Here is a 23,630-nt window from a genome sequence, read left to right on the forward strand (position 1 = left end):
ATAGGCATTCCTATTCAGAATCTCTGTCTGTCTGTCTGTTTGGTTCTGTCTGTCTGTCGTCTGACTGCCTGTCTGCTTCGAGCAAAATCTCCCAAGCGCACAACGAGTTCAAGCACAAGCACCCACGTACTAAAACAAGATCCTAATTGGAAAGAACAAACTTTGTCCGTTAAGAAACACAGTAAGTTTTGTATAAACATTTCTCAATGGTGGAAAACACACTAAAAAAATGATCCGTCCGTGAAAATTGGTTAAATGTGTTTGTTCCAGAATAGGAAAGGACGGAGGAAAGAGCCCACGATTATAGTCGACGGAAATAATATAATTAAACACGAAATTATACAAGACGAAAATAAGAGACTGACTACAGGTATCCATACAAATGGGAAATCTAGAGGTGATATTAGAGACTACCTTAATGCATCAACTATATCTACATATTAGTTACAACTCTACTACTGATTATACACAATACAGTTATACACTGCACTATACGCTAATCTAATAGTATCTACACACATAGAAATATGCACCGTTATTCAGTACGCGGGGATGGCCACAAGAATACGATCACTAAACACAGTCATGAAAATGATCACCCCATAGATCTTGAAAATCCCATTATTTTATACCCCTCTGCTGAATGTGTCACACGTAACGTCATTGAATCTGTCTTCATTGCTGATACTAAGAGCTTTGATTTGTCCGCAGGCAATTTCAAAGCCCATCCTAGCATTAAGCAAATCATTATGAGAACTGACAAAACACGAAAACATAAAAAAGTTGTTCAATACACACCCAGCTACACAGAAACCGGGCTTTAAATGGATAACTGTGTTACGTAAAGAGAAGTAAAGACAACGTAAGCTGGTCATCTGTCAACTTTCATGAGAAGATGGCGTCATTCAATCATTCGCTAATTGTAACGAAATATATATCCGTTGTGATTCTTGAAACTGAAACAAGCCATTAACTCTTCTTTTGCTGACGAAAAGCTTTCAGCATAATGGAGAAGGATGGCAGTTTTATGTACAAATGTGTGTAAAAGGTAGCAACAGTGGGGGTAACAGGTTTTGCCAGCGGAGGGCCTAGGAAGACGTTATTGTTTTTACTTTTACATGTCGCAGGATCAAGTCACAGCAGCTACTCAGCCGTGAAAGGCCTTATGTGAAAATAAGGATATAGAGACAAAGAGAGGAAATGGGTAAATCATCTTTTTAGAAATAGGCGCATTTCAGCCATAAAGTGAAGTCTCAGAGGTTATCGATGTAGAGAAATACATCACAACTGCCTTCCTTCGAGATACCTACATTAATCATGTGACACTGTAGCTCACATAGGAAAGAAAAGAGTGGGAACCCATGTGTTCGCACGTAGGCATTTGACCGAAAGACAAGTCTTTCTTTCCCATGGTGCTACTTAAACTAGCAACCACAATTAACACATACATCACATTCACTCTATAACACTCACATTCAGCCACGTATATTGGACATCAAAAGGGGTTAGATGTTAAACTTTCCCTAAAAATATTTTTGGGTTACTGTGGGAAAACACTGTTGGACTGAAGATTTGACGTTAATTTATATTCTCTTACATCTTGACACAATTTAAAAAGCATTGTTATCATAATGCATAATCTAGGATAATGTGAAAACATGAAAAATGGCATCAAACGAGGAAATTATCTTGAGAGCTTAAATTTGTCACCTGATCAGCTAGGGGAAAGATGGACAAATGGAACTTTAGAGATCTGGTAACTGTAGGAAGAAAGATGACAGAATATTTAAAGGATGGACCTTAGTGGTAGAGAAACTACTGGTAATAAGGGAGAAATATCAAAATGATATAATCGTTGGATAAAGATAATAAATACAATTCAAAAATGAAATAATACAATTATAAATTTAGTGTTTGAAAGAGATAAGTGATAAAAGAGAGAAAAAAATACGAAAATGTTGAAAACGGTCAAATATAGGGGTCACTTAAGTTCTTTCTGGAAAACCCTGAAAGAGATTAATCAAGAAAAGACTCTTAAAATGAAGGAAAAAAAGGGACCGTGAAACGGAACAAAGAAAAGGGATCAGGACATTATTCCTGGTCTGAATGAGACACACGAAGAATATTTACTGGTGCAGAGGAATAGAGTCTCTAATCAGTGGACCTAAGCAAAACGGATGACGAAATACTCGGTTACATCATCAGGGGATTATATGGAACGTAAGATGGAACGTTTAGTAAAGGTGCAGAGTAATCAGAATGAATACATGAGGACAAAAATGCAGATTCTATAGAGACAAAAGACATGGAAGTGGACAAGTAACCGCTGTAGGGCTTAGCTGACATGGGTTAGTGAAGATGACAGCTGGAAGTAGAAGATAGCAAATGATTCATGGGCTAGATGAAAATCAGATTTGATAAAGGAAGAAAGTAAAATAAGAAAATTACAAACTATGGACCTAGCTAATGTAATTTCAGTGATCAGACAACAAAACGAAGAAACCGTTGTCATGATGAAATGGAACCATCAGTATGGGTTACATACAAAATGAAGTTTAATTGGTGGCACACGACTAGACTGAGAAACTTGCTGATCGGGAACAATTCACTAGGATTTTCATCAGAGGAACCATATAAAACGAAAAGTGTATAAGAGAAGAAAACTTCCAGGTGGAAAATCATTGACGGGAAAAGGGAACCATCAAAAGAAACTAGGATGTAGAACAGCCACCCGCTCATCGATGTACCTACCCTTTAGAATAAAGACGACAGGTACTGTGAATAGTGCTGGAACACGACGGAAAGTAATATACGAATGCTGACTGATGAGAATTTAACGGGAAAGAAGAGATATTCAAAGATCAAACAAGGAAAACCAAACCAAGTGTCACCGGAGCCATTAGGACGAAGCCTACCAAAGAAATAAAGTTGAACAAATCTCCTCTGAAGGCCTAACTAACGGCAAAGAAGTAAAGAGAAGACTGAGAGGAATTGGAGTGACCTTCTTGGCACAGAAGTTTCAATGAGTGCTGATGAATGGTCCAGCTAAACAATGAATAATGGGGAAAGTAACGACAGAACTACCATAGCAGTGTTGATAGTTTACAAACCTCCAAAACTTTTTAATGAACCAGATCAATCATATAATGAAAATTATGACGAGAAAATCAGGACGGTTCAGGAGGCATCACAAAATGCATTTCCCAGAGGCAGTGAAGCTCGAGACACGCACTCCAGTGATGGTGAAGCTCGAGATATGCACTTCCCAAAGATGGTGAAGCTCGAGACACGTTCTTCTCAGAGATGGTGTGGGTCGAGACATGCACTTCTCATAAATGGTGAAATTCGAGATTTACACTCCCTAGAACTGGGGAAGCTCTAATTATAGGGTATTCTAACTATAAAGAAGCTGTTCGAGAATAAGTAGATTTACACAGAGAACAAAATTGCAAGACAATGTAACAGAAAATTTCATGTATGGATGCACGTACCACTAAGCATACTAGACATAGGAGTTGATAAGCCATCAGTAGTATAATTCATCTTAACGTAAAACAAGACGGACACAAAGAATATTTGATATTTGATCAAAAAGGTCGATGAATTACGTGATTACTGAGAATATAAAAAGTTGGGAAAAGAAACCAAAGATGGAGGTACAGTAGTAGAACTTATGACCAACAGAACTACCTAATTTCTTTGGGAACACGTTTTGAAGTGGAATTGCACAGACAGATTATAGAATACCGATACAGAAGTTTCTGAGACATTCATAAAGCAGGAATTTCAGCATTCCACCTTTGGTTATGATGGTTGAGAAAAGGAGTCAGAAAAGATAAGAATTAAGTTTAAATCTAGATTTTGGTTTAGATTCTAAGAAATTTAAGAAAAGGTGTACTATACTGCAGGATAATATAGGCAGCGCAAGTCAATGAAGGTGTAAGAGAGCCAGAAAATAACAAGATAGAATTTTGGAAGGAACTCAGTAACTAAGAAAAAAAATGTGGTAGGAGAACCGAACCAGAATCTACATCACGAATTTATTAAAGAAAACTGCCAGCCAGTTAAAATTGAAGGCAAGTGATACAAAAGGCCTGGACCTGCAGTACGTGACTGACTGTTCTCTCCCATCATTTCTGTGTGAAGACCAACCAGCAAAGATGTGGAATTCACTATCTTTTTGTATCTTTCTTTTTTCCCATAACCTATCTATCTTTGACAGTCAATTCCAGAAACATGTGAGGAACTCTAGTCAGTCTCTTCCATATTCTTTTTCTCATACTTTTTCTTGTTCACTTCACACGACATATCTATGGTTACGGACATCTTTCATAGCATACCATATTGGCTTTATGGCTGAAATGAGAAAGAAGGTCTCGATACACCCAAAATCTGGCTAGATGAATATGTGTGTGTGTGAAAGGGGTTTTGAGGTTGACAAAGTCCTTAACCATTCGTTAGAATACCATGTCAGGAGAATTGGTGGGGAGGGCACTAGTTATTATTAGCACTGAATTTGGGTAGGTAAATATGTAATAACCTACCGACAACAGACGAATTAGAATATGCACTTCAGGTAGAAACGAAGATCTAATAGAAAAAATTCAGAGACGGCAAAAAAGATAAGAGGAATGAGTTACATAGAGAGGTTTAGAGGACTGAATCTTTTTCATTGAGCAATTAAAATGAATAAGGTGACTTGACTACATGTTTCTAAATGAAACTGACAGTGTCAAAAGTGAACATTTCTTTAAGAGAGATGAGAAAATAACAAGTTAACCAGAACATAGGAGTTTCGAAGAAACCAAATAAGAAACTTGATGGAAAAGATGAAAAGTACTTCTATAGTATCAAAGTTCTGGAATGGTATAAACAAGCTGTGTTGAATCTGAATAGAGAGAATTGTAAGAATTTTAAAAAGTTCTGTGGTATTAAAGAAGTTAAAGAGATGGAGCCTACAAGAATAAAATTTCCTTCACTTAGCATACAAATAGGTAATAAAGCTGTAAACCATGCGTTAAACTGACTGACAGTCCAAATTAATTGTACTGGTTATATGCACGACTTTTACACTATATTGCCACAAACCTAGAGCATTCCTGAAGTGGCCACATAATACTAACACAAATCTACAGTACAGTCCACAAAACACTGTCAAAGAAACTGACCTCTTCAAAGGAGTCGACGTTACGCATGTGTTGCGCTATGTACTCGATGCTCCTGAGGGTGCGGTGTTCATGGTATTGCCGGGGCTCCTCAAGTTCCTGAACGAAGGCGGCCTCATGGGTGTGGGCATGGGTCTGTGCATGACACTCAGGAGCAGGTAGGGCTAGGTGGTCGTCCCCATACCTGTCACGGTCGTACGGGGAGGGAGGTATTGCTGGGATGTCGTACGGGTGGTCATCGAAAGGGAACTTGTCGAACCCATCGCTCGAGGGTGTGAACGAAGTGTCCACACCAGCAGTAACTTCGTCCGGACCCTCGTCATCCTTTAGTGGCCTTTCCACCCATAGAAATTTAGGTAACAATTCAATGAAGATTTTCCGCACCCAGGGTGCCATTTTGTGCGTCGATGGTGATCGAAAGTTGACGTTCAGGACTCCTATGGTTACCATGACAGACAGCGTCACCAGGATCATAGTGAAGAGCAAGTACTTTCCCAGCAGTGGTACTGCTAATGAAGTCGGTGGGATGATCTCCGCTAGCAAGAGGAAAAACACAGTGAGGGACAGCAAAATGGAGATACACAGGGATACCTTCTCGCCGGAGTCCGAGGGAAGATAGAAGACCAAAACGGAGAGGAAAGAGATGCCGACGCAGGGGATGATAAGGTTGACAGTGTAAAAGAGCGTTTTTCGCCGCATAGTAATGTTGAAATAAATGTCTGGGTAGGGCTCCTGGCAGCACGGGTAGAAGCGCTCGTTCCTGAGGGCAGGAACCTTGAGAATGTCCCACTCGACTGAGATGTAGTAGTCGTTCAGGTCGATGCCAGGGTCCACCAGGTTGCTACCGCGCTGTTGGTGCAGGTGCTGCAAGTCGACCTGTGTAGAGTACAACTGGGTCAATAATGATAACATGTCAAGTGTGGATGCATGAGTAACAGACACACATGGGTTAATGGTAAATAAAGGAAATAAAGTGCGTAAGACAAGGTAACAAATGGGAACATCAGTGAAGGGGGCTAATGGGGAGGTGATAAGTAGTGGTGATGTGAGAGGGAGATGGAGTGGGCATTCTGAAGGTTTGTTAAATGTGTTTGATGATACACTGGCAGATATATGGTGTTTTGGTCGAGGTGGTGTGCAAAGTGAGAGGGTTAGGGAAAATGATTTGGTAAACAGAGAAGAGGTAGTAAAAGCTTTGCGGAAAATGAAAGCCGGCAAGGCAGCGGGTTTGGATGGTATTGCAGTGGAATTTATTAAAAAAGGGGGTGACTGTATTGTTGACTGGTTGATAAGGCTATTAAATGTATGCATGACTCATTTTGAGGTGCCTGAGGACTGGTGGAATGCTTGCATAGTGCCACTACACAAAGGCAAAGGGATTGAGGAAGAGCAGTGGTTTCAGAAGTGGTAGAGGATGAGTGGATCAGGAGTTTGCTTTGAAAAATGTATGTGAGAAATACTTAGAAAAGCAAATGGATTTGTATGTAGCATTTATGGATCTGGAGAAGGCATATGATAGAGTTGATAGAGATGCTCTGTGGAAGGTATTAAGAATATATGGTGTGGGAGGTAAGTTGTTAGGGGCAGCGAAAAGCTTTTATCGAGGATGTAAGGCATGTGTACGTGTAGGGAGAGAGTAAAGTGATTGGTTCTCAGTGAATGTTGATTTGCGGCAGGGGTGCGTGATGTTTCCATGGTTGTTTAATTTGTTTATGGATGTGGTTATTAGGGAGGTGAATGCAAGAGTTTTGGAAAGAGGGGCAAGTATGCAGTCTGTTGTGGATGAGAGAGCTAGGGTAGTGAGTCAGCTGTTGTTCGCTGATGATACAGCGCTGGTGGCTGATTCGGGTGAGAAACTGCAGAAGCTTATGACTGAGTTTGGTAAAGTGTGTGAAAGAAGAAAGCTGACAGTAAATGTAAGAGCAAGGTTATTAGGTACAGTAGGGTTGAGGGACAAGTCAATTGGGAGGTAAGTTTGAATGGGAAAAAACTGGAGGAAGTGAAGTGTTTTAGATATCTAGGAGTGGATTTGGCAGCGGATGGAACCTTGGAAGCAGAAGTGAATCATAGGGTGGGGGAGGGGGCGAAAGTTCTGGGAGCGTTGAAAAATTGTGTGGAAGTCGAGAACGTTATCTTGGAAAGCAAAAATGGATATGTTTGAAGGAATAGTGGTTCCAACAATGTTATATGGTTGCAAGGCAAGGGATATAGATAGAGTTATGCAGAGGAGGGTGGATGTGCTGGAAATGGGATGTCTGAGGACAATATGTGGTGTGAGGTGGTTTGATCAAGTAATGAAAGGGTGAGAGAGATGTGTGGTAATAAAACGAGTGTGGCTGAGAGAGCAGAAGAGGGTGTTTTGAAATGGTTTGGGCACATGGAGAGAATGAGTGAGGAAAGATTGACAAAGAGAATATATGTGTCAGAGGTGGAGGGAATGAGGAGAAGTGGGAGACCAAATTGGAGGTGGAAAGATGGAGTGCAAAAGATTTTGAGTGATCGGGGCCTGAACATGCAGGAGGGTGAAAGGCGTGCAAGGAATAGAGTGAATTGGAACGATGTGGTATACCGGGGTCGACGTGCTGTCAATGGATTGAACCAGGGCATGTAAAGTGTCTGGGGTAAACCATGGAAAGTTATGTGGTGCCTGGATGTGGAAAGGAAGCTGTGGTTTCGGTGCATTATACATGACAGCTAGAGACTGAGCGTGAACGAATGTAGCCTTTGTTGTCTTTTCCTAGCGTTACCTCGCGCACATGTGGGGGGAGGGGTTTTTCATTTCATGTGTGGCGGGATGGCGACGGGAATGAATAAGGGCAGACGGTATGAATTATGTACATGTATATATATGTATATGTCTGTATATATATATATATATATATATATATATATATATATATATATATATATATATATATATACATATATATATATATATATATATATATATATATATATATATATATATATATCCCTGGGGATAGGGGAGAAAGAATACTTCCCACGTATTCCCTGCGTGTCGTAGAAGGCGACTAAAAGGGGAGGGAGCGGGGGGCTGGAAATCCTCCCCTCTCACTTTTTTTTTTAATTTTCCAAAAGAGGGAACAGAGAAGGGGCCCAGGTGAGGATATTCCCTCAAGGGCCCAGTCCTCTGTTCTCAACGCTACCTCGCTGATGCGGGAAATGGCGAATAGTATGACAGACATGACAGTATATATATATATATATATATATATATATATATATATATATATATATATATATATATATATATACATATATATATATATATATATATATATATATATATATATATATATGTATATATATATATATATATATATATATATATATATATATATATATATATATATATATATATATATATATACGCTGAGATGTATAGGTATGCATATGTGGGTGTGTGGACGTGTATGTATATACATGTGTATGTGGGTGGGTTGGGCCATTCTTTCGTCTGTTTCCTTGCGCTACCTCGCTAACACGGGAGACATTGACAAAGTATAATATCAATGAATAACTTACCTGGTCCATTTATCCCTACGGGGTGAAACATGTATGTGCCGTTGCCGAGTGATATACCTATTCTAAGGTTTACCATCTACCTGTACTTGAGTGCAGTGTAGCGTTAAATGAAATTGCATGAGATGACATCTGTCTTGCCTGAGAATTACAGTCTCTAGCAATGTATCTAATTTCAAATTTACAGGAAACATTGGACTCAATATTCTTATTTCAAGTAACAAGTTGTGTAAATGACTTGTACAGACATAAAAGTTGTAGTTAGTGGCAGCCTGCGCTACTTCGCTAACGCGGGAGACGGCGGTTAAGTATAATATATATATATATATATATATATATATATATATATATATATATATATATATATATATATATATATATCCTTTTTTTTTTTTTTTAACTATTCGCCATTTCCCGCGTTAGCGAGGTAGCATTAAGAACAGAGGACTGGGCTTTTTTGGAACATCCTCACCTGGCCCCACTCCGCTCCTTCTTTTGGAAAATTATAAAAAAACGAGAGGGGAGGATTTCCAGCCCCCCACGCCCTCCCCTTTTAGTCGCCTTCTACGACACGCAGGGAACACGTGGGAAGATTTCTTAATCCCCTATCCCCAGGGATATATATATATATATCTTTTTCTTTCTTTCATACTATTCGCCATTTCCCGCGATAGCGAGGTAGCGTTAAGAACAGAGGACTGGGCCTTTGAGGGAATATTCTCACCTGACCCACTTCTCTGTTACTTCTTTTGGAAAAAAAAAAAAAGAAAAATGAGAGGGGAGGATTTCCAGCCCCCCGCTCCCTTCCCTTTTAGTCGCCTTCTACGACACGCAGGGAATACGTGGGAAGTATTCTTTCTCCCCTATCCCCAGGGATAACATATATATATATGTATATATATATTTTTTCTTTTTTTTTTATACTCTGTCGCTGTCTCCCGCGTCTGCGAGGTAGCGCAAGGAAACAGACGAAAGAAATGGCCCAACCCCCCCACACACATGCACATACATATGTGTGGGGGGGTTATATATATATATATATATATATATATATATATATATATATATATGGAAGTCGAGAACATTATCTCGGAAAGCAAAAATGGGTATGTTTGAAGGAATAGTGGTTCCAACAATGTTGTATGGTTGCGAGGCGTGGGCTATGGATAGAGTTGTGCGCAGGAGGATGGATGTGCTGGAAATGAGATGTTTGAGGACAATGTGTGGTGTGAGGTGGTTTGATCGAGTGAGTAACGTAAGGGTAAGAGAGATGTGTGGAAATAAAAAGAGCGTGGTTGAGAGAGCAGAAGAGGGTGTTTTGAAGTGGTTTGGGCACATGGAGAGGATGAGTGAGGAAAGATTGACCAAGAGGATAAATGTGTCGGAGGTGGAGGGAACAAGGAGAAGAGGGAGACCAAATTGGAGGTGGAAAGATGGAGTGAAAAAGATTTTGTGTGATCGGGGCCTGAACATGCAGGAGGGTGAAAGGAGGGCAAGGAATAGAGTGAATTGGAGCGATGTGGTATACCGGGGTTGACGTGCTGTCAGTGGATTGAAGCAGGGCATGTGAAGCGTCTGGGGTAAACCATGGAAAGCTGTGTAGGTATGTATATTTGCGTGTGTGGACGTATGTATATACATGTGCATGGGGGGGGGGGGGGTGGGGCCATTTCTTTCGTCTGTTTCCTTGCGCTACCTCGCAAACGCGGGAGACAGCGACAAAGTATAATAAAATATAAAAATATATATATATATATATATATATATATATATATATATATATATATATATATATATATATATGAATGTATGTATGTATGTATGATCATTTTTTGTTTTATACACCAATTACACATGCTCACTAATGGTACTCCACTCAAAATGTTTCTAGTTATCCAACAGTTGTGTAGATATTTGTGAGCAAGACATGAATAATAGAATATGGAAGATATATATATATATATATATATATATATATATATATATATATATATATATATATATATATATATATATATATATATATATTGGAAAGGATCACAATTTTGCGCGTGATCAAGATATTCCTATGAGTCCACGGGGAAAATGAAACACGAAAAGTTCCAAAGTGCACTTTCGTGTAATAATTACATCATCAGGGGAGACACAAGAGAGGAATATAACAGTCAGTTGATATACATCGAAGAGGCGAAGCTAGGACGCCATTTGGTAAACATGCGATTGTCCAAAACATACAACGAGCGTTCATAAACTTATCATAAACTTATCATAAACTTAAAAAGATAAGTTTATGAACGCTCGTTGTATGTTTTGGACAATCACATGTTTACCATATGGCGTCCTAGCTTCGTCTCTTCGATGTATATCAACTGACTGTTATATTCCTCTCTTGTGTCTCCCCTGATGATGTGATTATTACACGAAAGTGCACTTGGGAACTTTTCGTGTTTCATTTTCCCCGTGGACTCATAGGAATTATATATATATATATATATATATATATATATATATATATATATATATATATATATATATATATATATATATGGAAGCGGAAGTGGATCATAGGGTGGGGGAGGGGGCGAAAATCCTGGGAGCCTTGAAGAATGTGTGGAAGTCGAGAACATTATCTCGGAAAGCAAAAATGGGTATGTTTGAAGGAATAGTGGTTCCAACAATTTTGTATGGTTGCGAGGCGTGGGCTATGGATAGAGTTGTGCGCAGGAGGGTGGATGTGCTGGAAATGAGATGTTTGAGGACAATGTGTGGTGTGAGGTGGTTTGATCGAGTAAGTAACGTAAGGGTAAGAGAGATGTGTGGAAATAAAAAGAGCGTGGTTGAGAGAGCAGAAGAGGGTGTTTTGAAATGCTTTGGGCACATGGAGAGAATTAGTGAGGAAAGATTGACCAAGAGGATATATGTGTCGGAGGTGGATGGAACGAGGAGAAGTGGGAGACCAAATTGGAGGTGGAAAGATGGAGTGAAAAAGATTTTGTGTGATCGGGGCCTGAACATGCAGGAGGGTGAAAAGAGGGCAAGGAATAGAGTGAATTGGATCGATGTGGTATACCGGGGTTGACGTGCTGTCAGTGGATTGAATCAGGGCATGTGAAGCGTCTGGGGTAAACCATGGAAAGCTGTGTAGGTATGTATATTTGCGTGTGTGGACATAGGTATATACATGTGTATTAGGGTGGGTTGGGCCATTTCTTTCGTCTGTTTCCTTGCGCTTCCTCGCAAACGCGGGAGACAGCGACAAAGCAAAAAAAAAAAAAGAAAAAATATATATATATATATATATATATATATATATATATATATATATATATATATATATATATATATATATATATATTTTTTTTTTTTTTTTTTTTTTTTTTAATTTTCCAAAAGAAGGAACAGAGAATTGGGCCAGGTGAGGGTATTCCCTCAAAGGCCCAGTCCTCTGTTCTTAACGCTACCTCGCTAATGCGGGAAATGGCGAATAGTTTGAAAAAGAAAGAATATATATATATATATATATATATATATATATATATATATATATATATATATATATATATATGTATATATATATATTTTTTTTTTTTTTTTTTTTTTTTTTTTTTTTTTATACTTTGTCGCTGTCTCCCGCGTTTGCGAGGTAGCGCAAGGAAACAGACGAAAGAAATGGCCCAACCCCCCCCCCCCATACACATGTACATACACACGTCCACACACGCAAATATACATACCTACACAGCTTTCCATGGTTTACCCCAGACGCTTCACATGCCTTGATTCAATCCACTGACAGCACGTCAACCCCTGTATACCACATGACTCCAATTCACTCTATTCCTTGCCCTCCTTTCACCCTCCTGCATGTTCAGGCCCCGATCACACAAAATCTTTTTCACTCCATCTTTCCACCTCCAATTTGGTCTCCCTCTTCTCCTCGTTCCCTCCACCTCCGACACATATATCCTCTTGGTCAATCTCTCCTCACTCATTCTCTCCATGTGCCCAAACCATTTCAAAACACCCTCTTCTGCTCTCTCAACCACGCTCTTTTTATTTCCACACATCTCTCTTACCCTTACGTTACTTACTCGATCAAACCACCTCACACCACACATTGTCCTCAAACATCTCATTTCCAGCACATCCATCCTCCTGCGCACATCTCTATCCATAGCCCACGCCTCGCAACCATACAACATTGTTGGAACCACTATTCCCTCAAACATACCCATTTTTGCTTTCCGAGATAATGTTCTCGACTTCCACACATTTTTCAAGGCTCCCAAAATTTTCGCCCCCTCCCCCACCCTATGATCCACTTCCGCTTCCATGGTTCCATCCGCTGACAGATCCACTCCCAGATATCTAAAACACTTCACTTCCTCCAGTTTTTCTCCATTCAAACTCACCTCCCAATTGACTTGACCCTCACCCCTACTGTACCTAATAACCTTGCTCTTATTCACATTTACTCTCAACTTTCTTCTTCCACACACTTTACCAAACTCAGTCACCAGCTTCTGCAGTTTCTCACATGAATCAGCCACCAGCGCTGTATCATCAGCGAACAACAACTGACTCACTTCCCAAGCTCTCTCATCCCCAACAGACTTCATACTTGCCCCTCTTTCCAGGACTCTTGCATTTACCTCCCTTACAACCCCATCCATAAACAAATTAAACAACCATGGAGACATCACACACCCCTGCCGCAAACCTACATTCACTGAGAACCAATCACTTTCCTCTCTTCCTACACGTACACATGCCTTACATCCTCGATAAAAACTTTTCACTGCTTCTAACAACTTGCCTCCCACACCATATATTCTTAATACCTTCCACAGAGCATCTCTATCAACTCTATCATATGCCTTCTCCAGATCCATAAATGCTACATACAAATCCATTTGCTTTTCTAAGTATTTCTCACATACATTCTTCAAAGCAAACACCTGATCCACACATCCTCTACCACTTCTGAAACCGCACTGCTCTTCCCCAATCTGATGCTCTGTACATGCCTTCACCCTCTCAATCAATACCCTCCCATATAATTTACCAGGAATACTCAACAAACTTATACCTCTGTAATTTGAGCACTCACTCTTATCCCCTTTGCCTTTGTACAATGGCACTATGCACGCATTCCGCCAATCCTCAGGCACCTCACCATGAGTCATACATACATTAAATAACCTTACCAACCAGTCAACAATACAGTCACCCCCTTTTTTAATAAATTCCACTGCAATACCATCCAAACCTGCTGCCTTGCCGGCTTTCATCTTCCGCAAAGCTTTTACTACCTCTTCTCTGTTTACCAAATCATTTTCCCTAACCCTCTCACTTTGCACACCACCTCGACCAAAACACCCTATATCTGCCACTCTGTCATCAGACACATTCAACAAACCTTCAAAATACTCATTCCATCTCCTTCTCACATCACCGCTACTTGTTATCACCTCCCCATTTACGCCCTTCACTGAAGTTCCCATTTGCTCCCTTGTCTTACGCACCCTATTTACCTCCTTCCAGAACATCTTTTTATTCTCCCTAAAATTTACTGATAGTCTCTCACCCCAACTCTCATTTGCCCTTTTTTTCACCTCTTGCACCTTTCTCTTGACCTCCTGTCTCTTTCTTTTATACTTCTCCCACTCAATTGCATTTTTTCCCTGCAAAAATCGTCCAAATGCCTCTCTCTTCTCTTTCACTAATACTCTTACTTCTTCATCCCACCACTCACTACCCTTTCTAAACAGCCCACCTCCCACTCTTCTCATGCCACAAGCATCTTTTGCGCAATCCATCACTGATTCCCTAAATACATCCCATTCCTCCCCCACTCCCCTTACTTCCATTGTTCTCACCTTTTTCCATTCTGTACACAGTCTCTCCTGGTACTTCCCCACACAGGTCTCCTTCCCAAGCTCACTTACTCTCACCACCTTCTTCACCCCAACATTCACTCCTCTTTTCTGAAAACCCATACTAATCTTCACCTTAGCCTCCACAAGATAATGATCAGACATCCCTCCAGTTGCACCTCTCAGCACATTAACATCCAAAAGTCTCTCTTTCGCACGCCTGTCAATTAACACGTAATCCAATAACGCTCTCTGGCCATCTCTCCTACTTACATAAGTATACTTATGTATATCTCGCTTTTTAAACCAGGTATTCCCAATCATCAGTCCTTTTTCAGCACATAAATCTACAAGCTCTTCACCATTTCCATTTACAACACTGAACACCCCATGCATACCAATTATTCCCTCAACTGCCACATTACTCACCTTTGCATTCAAATCACCCATCACTATAACCCGGTCTCGTGCATCAAAACCGCTAACACACTCATTCAGCTGCTCCCAAAACACTTGCCTCTCATGATCTTTCTTCTCATGCCCAGGTGCATATGCACCAATAATCACCCACCTCTCTCCATCAACTTTCAATTTTACCCATATTAATCGAGAATTTACTTTCTTACATTCTATCACATACTCCCACAACTCCTGCTTCAGGAGTATTGCTACTCCTTCCCTTGCTCTTGTCCTCTCACTAACCCCTGACTTCACTCCCCAGACATTTCCAAACCACTCTTCCCCTTTACCCTTGAGCTTCGTTTCACTCAGAGCCAAAACATCCAGGTTCCTTTCCTCAAACATACTACCTATCTCTCCTTTTTTCACATCTTGGTTACATCCACACACATTTAGGCACCCCACTCTGAGCCTTCGAGGAGGATGATCACTCCCCGCGTGACTCCTTCTTCTGTTTCCCATTTTAGAAAGTTAATACAAGGAGGGGAGGATTTCCGGCCCCCCGCTCCCGTCCCCTCTAGTCGCTTTCTACGACACGCATATATATATATATATATATATATATATATATATATATATATATATATATATATGTGTGTGTGTGTGTGTGTGTGTGTGTGTGTGGGCGGTACCTCGCTCACGCGGGAAACGGCGATCAAGTATGATGAAACTCAAAATATATAATATAATATATACGTATGTGTGTGTGTGTGTGTGTGTGTGTGTGTGTGTGTGTGTGTGTGTGGGCGCTACCTCGCTCACGCGGGAAACGGAGATCAAGTATGACGAAATTCAAAATATATAATATAATATACGAATGTGTGTGTGTGTGTGTGTGTGTGTGTGTGTGTGTGTGTGTGTGTTTCTCCTAGTTGTTGATGGTAGGTTCGTGACGAGTCAGTAATTGTAGCTGTTCAACTACAGTATCCTTTACCAAAGCATTGTCAGTCCCATACGACTTGTGTCTTACACAGAGTCTCTCACAGTGAGAAAAGCTTATCTTTATTATCTCGCTGATATGATTCGTTGAATCAAGCTTCTGCACCCACATTAGCTTCTGCAGTTACACGTACAGAATCATACACTAAAATATTTGACTTTCTTACAAGTTACCTCTTCACAAGAACTTAAAATCTGAGAACTGCAGTTTGGAAACAAACTTTATCTCAACTTCTTTGTGATTTTTGACTGTGTTTTTATTCGGGAAATTGCACCTGTTAAATACCGTTTGAATACGCACATGAGTTACAGTATATCAATATATCTGTAAACAAGTGTTCATTCATTTTATGTCTAATCAGGTGAGAGTTGAACATGGATATCTGGCAATGACTGGCAAATAAAAGGTCTTTAAAAACGGAGTAAACATTGCACAATATGTCTGTTTAGTTAAGGGAAGCATAAGCTACTTCATCTGTTACTTTACTGTCGAATAGGTTGATAAACGATGTTACCTACTTACCTACAACTACATCGAAGAGATTTCAACATTAGGCAGGGCTAGCACGTACAGAGAGAGCGAGCGAGTGAGAGAGAGAGAGAAGAGAGAGAGAGAGAGAGAGAGAGAGAGAGAGAGAGAGAGAGAGAGAGAGAGAGAGAGAGAGAGAGAGAGAGAGAAAGAGAGAGAGAGAGAGAGAGAGAGAGAGAGAGAGTAGCAAAGGGAACAATCGAATGATGGTCTCGTACACATCCACAGTCTGGCTGTCATATATAATGTTCTGAAACCAGCGCCTAAAATACTCAGCCAAGCCCCCATAGAGTACTCCATTGTATCACTTGATCTTGGATCAGATCGCTGCCAGCTTGTGGGCCCCCATATACCACGTCAGTCCAATTTATCCTATCCCAAGAGACTTTCGGGTGCACTGTCCGTTGAATTACTTTCACAAAATTATTGAAAAGTCATAACCTAAAAAAATATTCGATTATTTAATTTGATGTCCTGATGAGTATTTGTGTGTGTGTGTGTGTGTGTGTGCTCGCGCGGGAGCGCGCGTTTATTCTAAATCTCCCGCCCGAGGAGTTTGTGTCGTTGCTCGCAAGAGTATGTCTGTATACGCGTTTGATTTTAACCTCTCACCCCGTATCAGTCTTTGAATCACTCCCACCTCTTGAAACTTTTAGGAAATTCAACGTCCCTTTAATTTTTCTTTCTAGTGGATTTAATCTTATGGCTCAATTTTTTTTGCACAAAATTCCATTTTTTTTTTTTCTTGCTATACAAACCTCACCCTATCTACTTTAAGAATCATAGTGACGGGGTATATGACTGAAGTCCTTTAGCCTTAAGTATATTAATACGGTACACTATTGAGACGTGACAAATATAGAGTTCCTGATATAAAGGAAGGAGAATTATGCTTCATCATTATAATATTACCAGTATCCTCACTTTTACAGCGAAAAGAATGCTATTAGGGCGTCACAAAAGCCTAAGTTAAGACCCATTTCCTGAACAAAAGCAGCCTCCGATGTTGGCAGGGAAGGGAAAGAAGCATCAAAAGAAAACGGGAGCCTATTGAAAGGGTCTTCCTTTCATGGTGCACTCAGAAACTATAAGTCAAAAAGAATCAGCATTCTTAGTAGATGGTTTATATTGATTTTCCTCGGTAAACAGAGGATGTACATTAGCAGTTTAAGAAGACCATACTAGTTAGTTAATATCTGTCACCTGATTTTCATAAAACAGCCAGATATCAAAAGATATTCGTTGTAAATGAATTGAATCAACAAAAGTATGATTTTCCGAGAAAAAAATATCTATCTGTGCAGAACAGAAGCGCCATGGGTGATTTCCTTTGAAATACATACAGTGTAATTTACAAGAGGATATCTACAAAATGTCTCAAATATAAATTCAAATATACCTTCGATAAAAAAAGAAAAGAAATGGAAGGTTCAAAGAATGTGGAAGGTTCAAAGAATGTAAAGACTTTCTTTAAAAATTGCAAATCAAATTTTGTAAAGTAACGATGTTTTATAACCTAAATTTGGACAACAGGCAATAGAGTTTTATTAATCAAAAATAAAAAGATAGAATTTCTTTATTTTCTACAAAACAGGTTTTGTTTGTGGGTTGTGACTCCCACCGTAAGTTATATTGTACAGCAAGCATTGTGGGCGGCTGTCCTTTAAAATGCATGCAGCGTGAACATCAGAGTAATATATACAAAACGGGTGAGATGAATTATCTAAATACGCTCTCGTTTCCAAGAAAAAACTATAATACAAAAAAGTACAGAATTAATATAAACATCTATACCGCTGCTCTTCCCCAGAAGAGGTAAAGGATGTGTGGATCAGGTGTTTGCTTTGAAGAATGTATGTGAGAAATACTTAGAAAAGCAAATGGATTTGTATGTAGCATTTATGGATCTGGAGAAGGCATATGATAGAGTTGATAGAGATGCTCTGTGGAAGGTATTAAGAATATATGGTGTGGGAGGCAAGTTGTTAGAAGCAGTGAAAAGTTTTTATCGAGGATGTAAGGCATGTGTACGTGTAGGAAGAGAGGAAAGTGATTGGTTCTCAGTGAATGTAGGTTTGCGGCAGGGGTGTGTGATGTCTCCATGGTTGTTTAATTTGTTTATGGATGGGGTTGTTAGGGAGGTGAATGCAAGAGTTTTGGAAAGAGGGGCAAGTATGAAGTCTGTTGGGGATGAGAGAGCTTGGGAAGTGAGTCAGTTGTTGTTCGCTGATGATACAGCGCTGGTGGCTGATTCATGTGAGAAACTGCAGAAGCTGGTGACTGAGTTTGGTAAAGTGTGTGAAAGAAGAAAGTTAAGAGTAAATGTGAATAATAGCAAGGTTATTAGGTACAGTAGGGTTGAGGGTCAAGTCAATTGGGAGGTGAGTTTGAATGGAGAAAAACTGGAGGAAGTGAAGTGTTTTAGATATCTGGGAGTGGATCTGGCAGCGGATGGAACCATGGAAGCGGAAGTGGATCATAGGGTGGGGGAGGGAGCGAAAATTCTGGGAGCCTTGAAGAATGTGTGGAAGTCGAGAACATTATCTCGGAAAGCAAAAATGGGTATGTTTGAAGGAATAGTGGTTCCAACAATGTTGTATGGTTGCGAGACGTGGGCTATGGATAGAGTTGTGCGTAGGAGGATGGATGTGCTGGAAATGAGATGTTTGAGGACAATTTGTGGTGTGAGGTGGTTTGATATTTGATATGTGACCGCAGCAAATAAAACTAAAACCAGAATTGCAATTTACGTATGGCAAACCCTTTTTCTGGATATATCTGTGATTTCTACAATAAAGAAGGTATTTATCTCAAAAGTTAGCGAAAATCAGTTCATACAGTCCTCTTAGGGACACCGCCACAATGTTTAATATGTACGGTAACTTGAAACACTTAGCAAAAGCAGGACATAAATGCACAGGCAAGAGCATCTTCTCGTAAACAATTAATTCAACTAAAAAAAAAAATGCTGGATCTCGCTCGTCCAGACATTCCAATTCATCCTTAATCACCATCACCAGCAGTTAGTGCCTGCAAGGCCACCTATCATCTCATACCACGGAATTTTCAAACCTAAATCGAAAGTAATGCTTATGCTTGCCGTAGGTTCTGTAACAGGTTTGTTTATAAATATCATGGCAAAACGATGCGATGAAATTGTACTATGCAAAATCTCTACCGGTGATCACAAAATCTATTTTGTGAGGAAAACTAAGGAGACAGAAGAAAGGAGTGAAAGAGGGCCTGGGGTAACGAGGCATGAATAATGAACAAGGATGAGAAGTGTGCATGGAATGCGGGAAGCGAAGTGCTGTCAGTAGCCTAAAACAGGGAACATGAAGGCGGCAAAGTGTGGGCAGGAGCCACTGGTATCGATACATCAGATATTCTATCTTGAGAGTAGATGTGCGCACATCATACCTTTGACCCTTTCTTTGCCTGAAGCTATCTCTCTAAAGATGTGAGTAGAGGGATAGAGTACTTACGAATAATTACAATGAAATTTTCCAAAACCTAAGGCTACAGCGCAACGTTCACCGCAAGGAAACCTGGGGTTTGAGATGAACGAGTCGTGTGAATTACAAGCTGTCAAGAGTTAAGTGTGAGATAGACTATGCATGTGGAATGAAAGTCCACAACTAGCGTGTAGGTGAGGTGGGAAGGAAGAAAAGACACCTACTTGGGTCAAAGGAGCGCAATCTGACATGCAGTGAAATGCTGGCACACTGGGCAGTCATTATCAATGTTCCCGATGCCCAGGCGGATAATACCTGTGAAGCACCTCGTCTGTCGGTGACTGCCTGAGAGAGAGAGAGAGAGAGAGAGAGAGAGAGAGAGAGAGAGAGAGAGAGAGAGAGAGAGAGAGAGAGAGAGGACCCCCAAAGATTCTAACAGCGGGAGAACCTGACCCCCAAGCATTCAGGAGACCGCCCACCGGAAACACGGTCGGAAATTAAGTGTGTTATCGGGGCAATACGGTCTTACTGGCGACGGAAGCTGGGAAGACACTGTCATCACCCACCACTACTACCGTCACTGCCTGGCCTCAACCCCCCCCCCCCCCCCCCCTCCCCGCCCCGGCTTGCGCCCCCCCCCCCCCCCCCCCCCCCCCCCCCCCCACTAACTGGCGGCTCTGCGAGCTGGCCCACCTAATGGTCATACTCCTCCCACACAACACCAGTGGTTGTATCCCTTAACCTTCTCCCCCCCACAACACCAGTGGTTGTATCCCTTAACCTTCTCCCCCACACAACACCAGTGGTTGTATCCCTTAACTTTCTCCCCCACACAACACCAGTGGTTGTATCCCTTAACCTTCTCCCCCCCACAACACCAGTGGTTGTATCCCTTAACCTTCTCCCCCACACAACACCAGTGGTTGTATCCCTTAACCTTCTCCCCCACACAACACCAGTGGTTGTGTCCCTTAACCTTCTCCCCCACACAACACCAGTGGTTGTGTCCCTTAACTTTCTCCCCCACACAACACCAGTGGTTAGACCCATTAACCTTCACCCCTACACAACACCTATGGTTGTAACCCTTAACCTTCTCCCCCACACTACACCAGTAGTTGTATCCCTTAACCTTCTCCCCCACACAACACCAGTGGTTGTATCCCTTAACCTTCTCCCCCACACAACACCAGTGGTTGTATCCCTTAACCTTCTCCCCCACACAACACCAGTGGTTGTATCCCTTAACCTTCTCCCCCACACAACACCAGTGGTTGTATCCCTTAACCTTCTCCCCCACACAACACCAGTGGTTGTATCCCTTAACCTTCTCCCCCACACAACACCAGTGGTTGTATCCCTTAACCTTCTCCCCCACACAACACCAGTGGTTGTATCCCTTAACCTTCTCCCCCACACAACACCAGTGGTTGTATCCCTTAACCTTCTCCCCCACACAACACCAGTGGTTGTATCCCTTAACCTTCTCCCCCACACAACACCAGTGGTTGTATCCCTTAACCTTCTCCCCCACACAACACCAGTGGTTGTATCCCTTAACCTTCTCCCCCACACAACACCAGTGGTTGTATCCCTTAACCTTCTCCCCCACACAACACCAGTGGTTGTATCCCTTAACCTTCTCCCCCACACAACACCAGTGGTTGTATCCCTTAACCTTCTCCCCCACACAACACCAGTGGTTGTATCCCTTAACCTTCTCCCCCACACAACACCAGTGGTTGTATCCCTTAACCTTCTCCCCCACACAACACCAGTGGTTGTATCCCTTAACCTTCTCCCCCACACAACACCAGTGGTTGTATCCCTTAACCTTCTCCCCCACACAACACCAGTGGTTGTATCCCTTAACCTTCTCCCCCACACAACACCAGTGGTTGTATCCCTTAACCTTCTCCCCCACACAACACCAGTGGTTGTATCCCTTAACCTTCTCCCCCACACAACACCAGTGGTTGTATCCCTTAACCTTCTCCCCCACACAACACCAGTGGTTGTATCCCTTAACCTTCTCCCCCACACAACACCAGTGGTTGTATCCCTTAACCTTCTCCCCCACACAACACCAGTGGTTGTATCCCTTAACCTTCTCCCCCACACAACACCAGTGGTTGTATCCCTTAACCTTCTCCCCCACACAACACCAGTGGTTGTATCCCTTAACCTTCTCCCCCACACAACACCAGTGGTTGTATCCCTTAACCTTCTCCCCCACACAACACCAGTGGTTGTATCCCTTAACCTTCTCCCCCACACAACACCAGTGGTTGTATCCCTTAACCTTCTCCCCCACACAACACCAGTGGTTGTATCCCTTAACCTTCTCCCCCACACAACACCAGTGGTTGTATCCCTTAACCTTCTCCCCCACACAACACCAGTGGTTGTATCCCTTAACCTTCTCCCCCACACAACACCAGTGGTTGTATCCCTTAACCTTCTCCCCCACACAACACCAGTGGTTGTATCCCTTAACCTTCTCCCCCACACAACACCAGTGGTTGTATCCCTTAACCTTCTCCCCCACACAACACCAGTGGTTGTATCCCTTAACCTTCTCCCCCACACAACACCAGTGGTTGTATCCCTTAACCTTCTCCCCCACACAACACCAGTGGTTGTATCCCTTAACCTTCTCCCCCACACAACACCAGTGGTTGTATCCCTTAACCTTCTCCCCCACACAACACCAGTGGTTGTATCCCTTAACCTTCTCCCCCACACAACACCAGTGGTTGTATCCCTTAACCTTCTCCCCCACACAACACCAGTGGTTGTATCCCTTAACCTTCTCCCCCACACAACACCAGTGGTTGTATCCCTTAACCTTCTCCCCCACACAACACCAGTGGTTGTATCCCTTAACCTTCTCCCCCACACAACACCAGTGGTTGTATCCCTTAACCTTCTCCCCCACACAACACCAGTGGTTGTATCCCTTAACCTTCTCCCCCACACAACACCAGTGGTTGTATCCCTTAACCTTCTCCCCCACACAACACCAGTGGTTGTATCCCTTAACCTTCTCCCCCACACAACACCAGTGGTTGTATCCCTTAACCTTCTCCCCCACACAACACCAGTGGTTGTATCCCTTAACCTTCTCCCCCACACAACACCAGTGGTTGTATCCCTTAACCTTCTCCCCCACACAACACCAGTGGTTGTATCCCTTAACCTTCTCCCCCACACAACACCAGTGGTTGTATCCCTTAACCTTCTCCCCCACACAACACCAGTGGTTGTATCCCTTAACCTTCTCCCCCACACAACACCAGTGGTTGTATCCCTTAACCTTCTCCCCCACACAACACCAGTGGTTGTATCCCTTAACCTTCTCCCCCACACAACACCAGTGGTTGTATCCCTTAACCTTCTCCCCCACACAACACCAGTGGTTGTATCCCTTAACCTTCTCCCCCACACAACACCAGTGGTTGTATCCCTTAACCTTCTCCCCCACACAACACCAGTGGTTGTATCCCTTAACCTTCTCCCCCACACAACACCAGTGGTTGTATCCCTTAATTGGCAGTTCAACAGTTCCCAGCTTCTCAGTGTATCTTACATCTCTTATTTTAGATACCATCTTTGTTGTTCTCCTCTGTACTGTGTGTGTGTGTGTGTGTGTGTGTGTGTGTGT

At 41.8% G+C, this 23,630-nt stretch overlaps 1 protein-coding gene across 2 annotated transcripts in view; it reads right to left on the reverse strand.

Annotated features, from left to right (window-relative positions):
- The window catches only part of LOC139747994 (acetylcholine receptor subunit alpha-like 1), a 420,788-nt gene that overhangs the window by 14,038 nt on the left and 383,120 nt on the right, over positions 1 to 23,630 (reverse strand). For both annotated transcript variants that reach the window (XM_071660530.1, XM_071660531.1), the window contains exon 5: positions 5,169 to 6,041. In XM_071660530.1, coding sequence (XP_071516631.1) covers positions 5,169 to 6,041 — 873 coding nt within the window. The remainder of the gene's footprint in view (positions 1 to 5,168; positions 6,042 to 23,630) is intronic.

Source organism: Panulirus ornatus, chromosome 71 (genome assembly GCF_036320965.1).
Source record: "Panulirus ornatus isolate Po-2019 chromosome 71, ASM3632096v1, whole genome shotgun sequence".
NCBI lineage: Eukaryota > Metazoa > Arthropoda > Malacostraca > Decapoda > Palinuridae > Panulirus > Panulirus ornatus.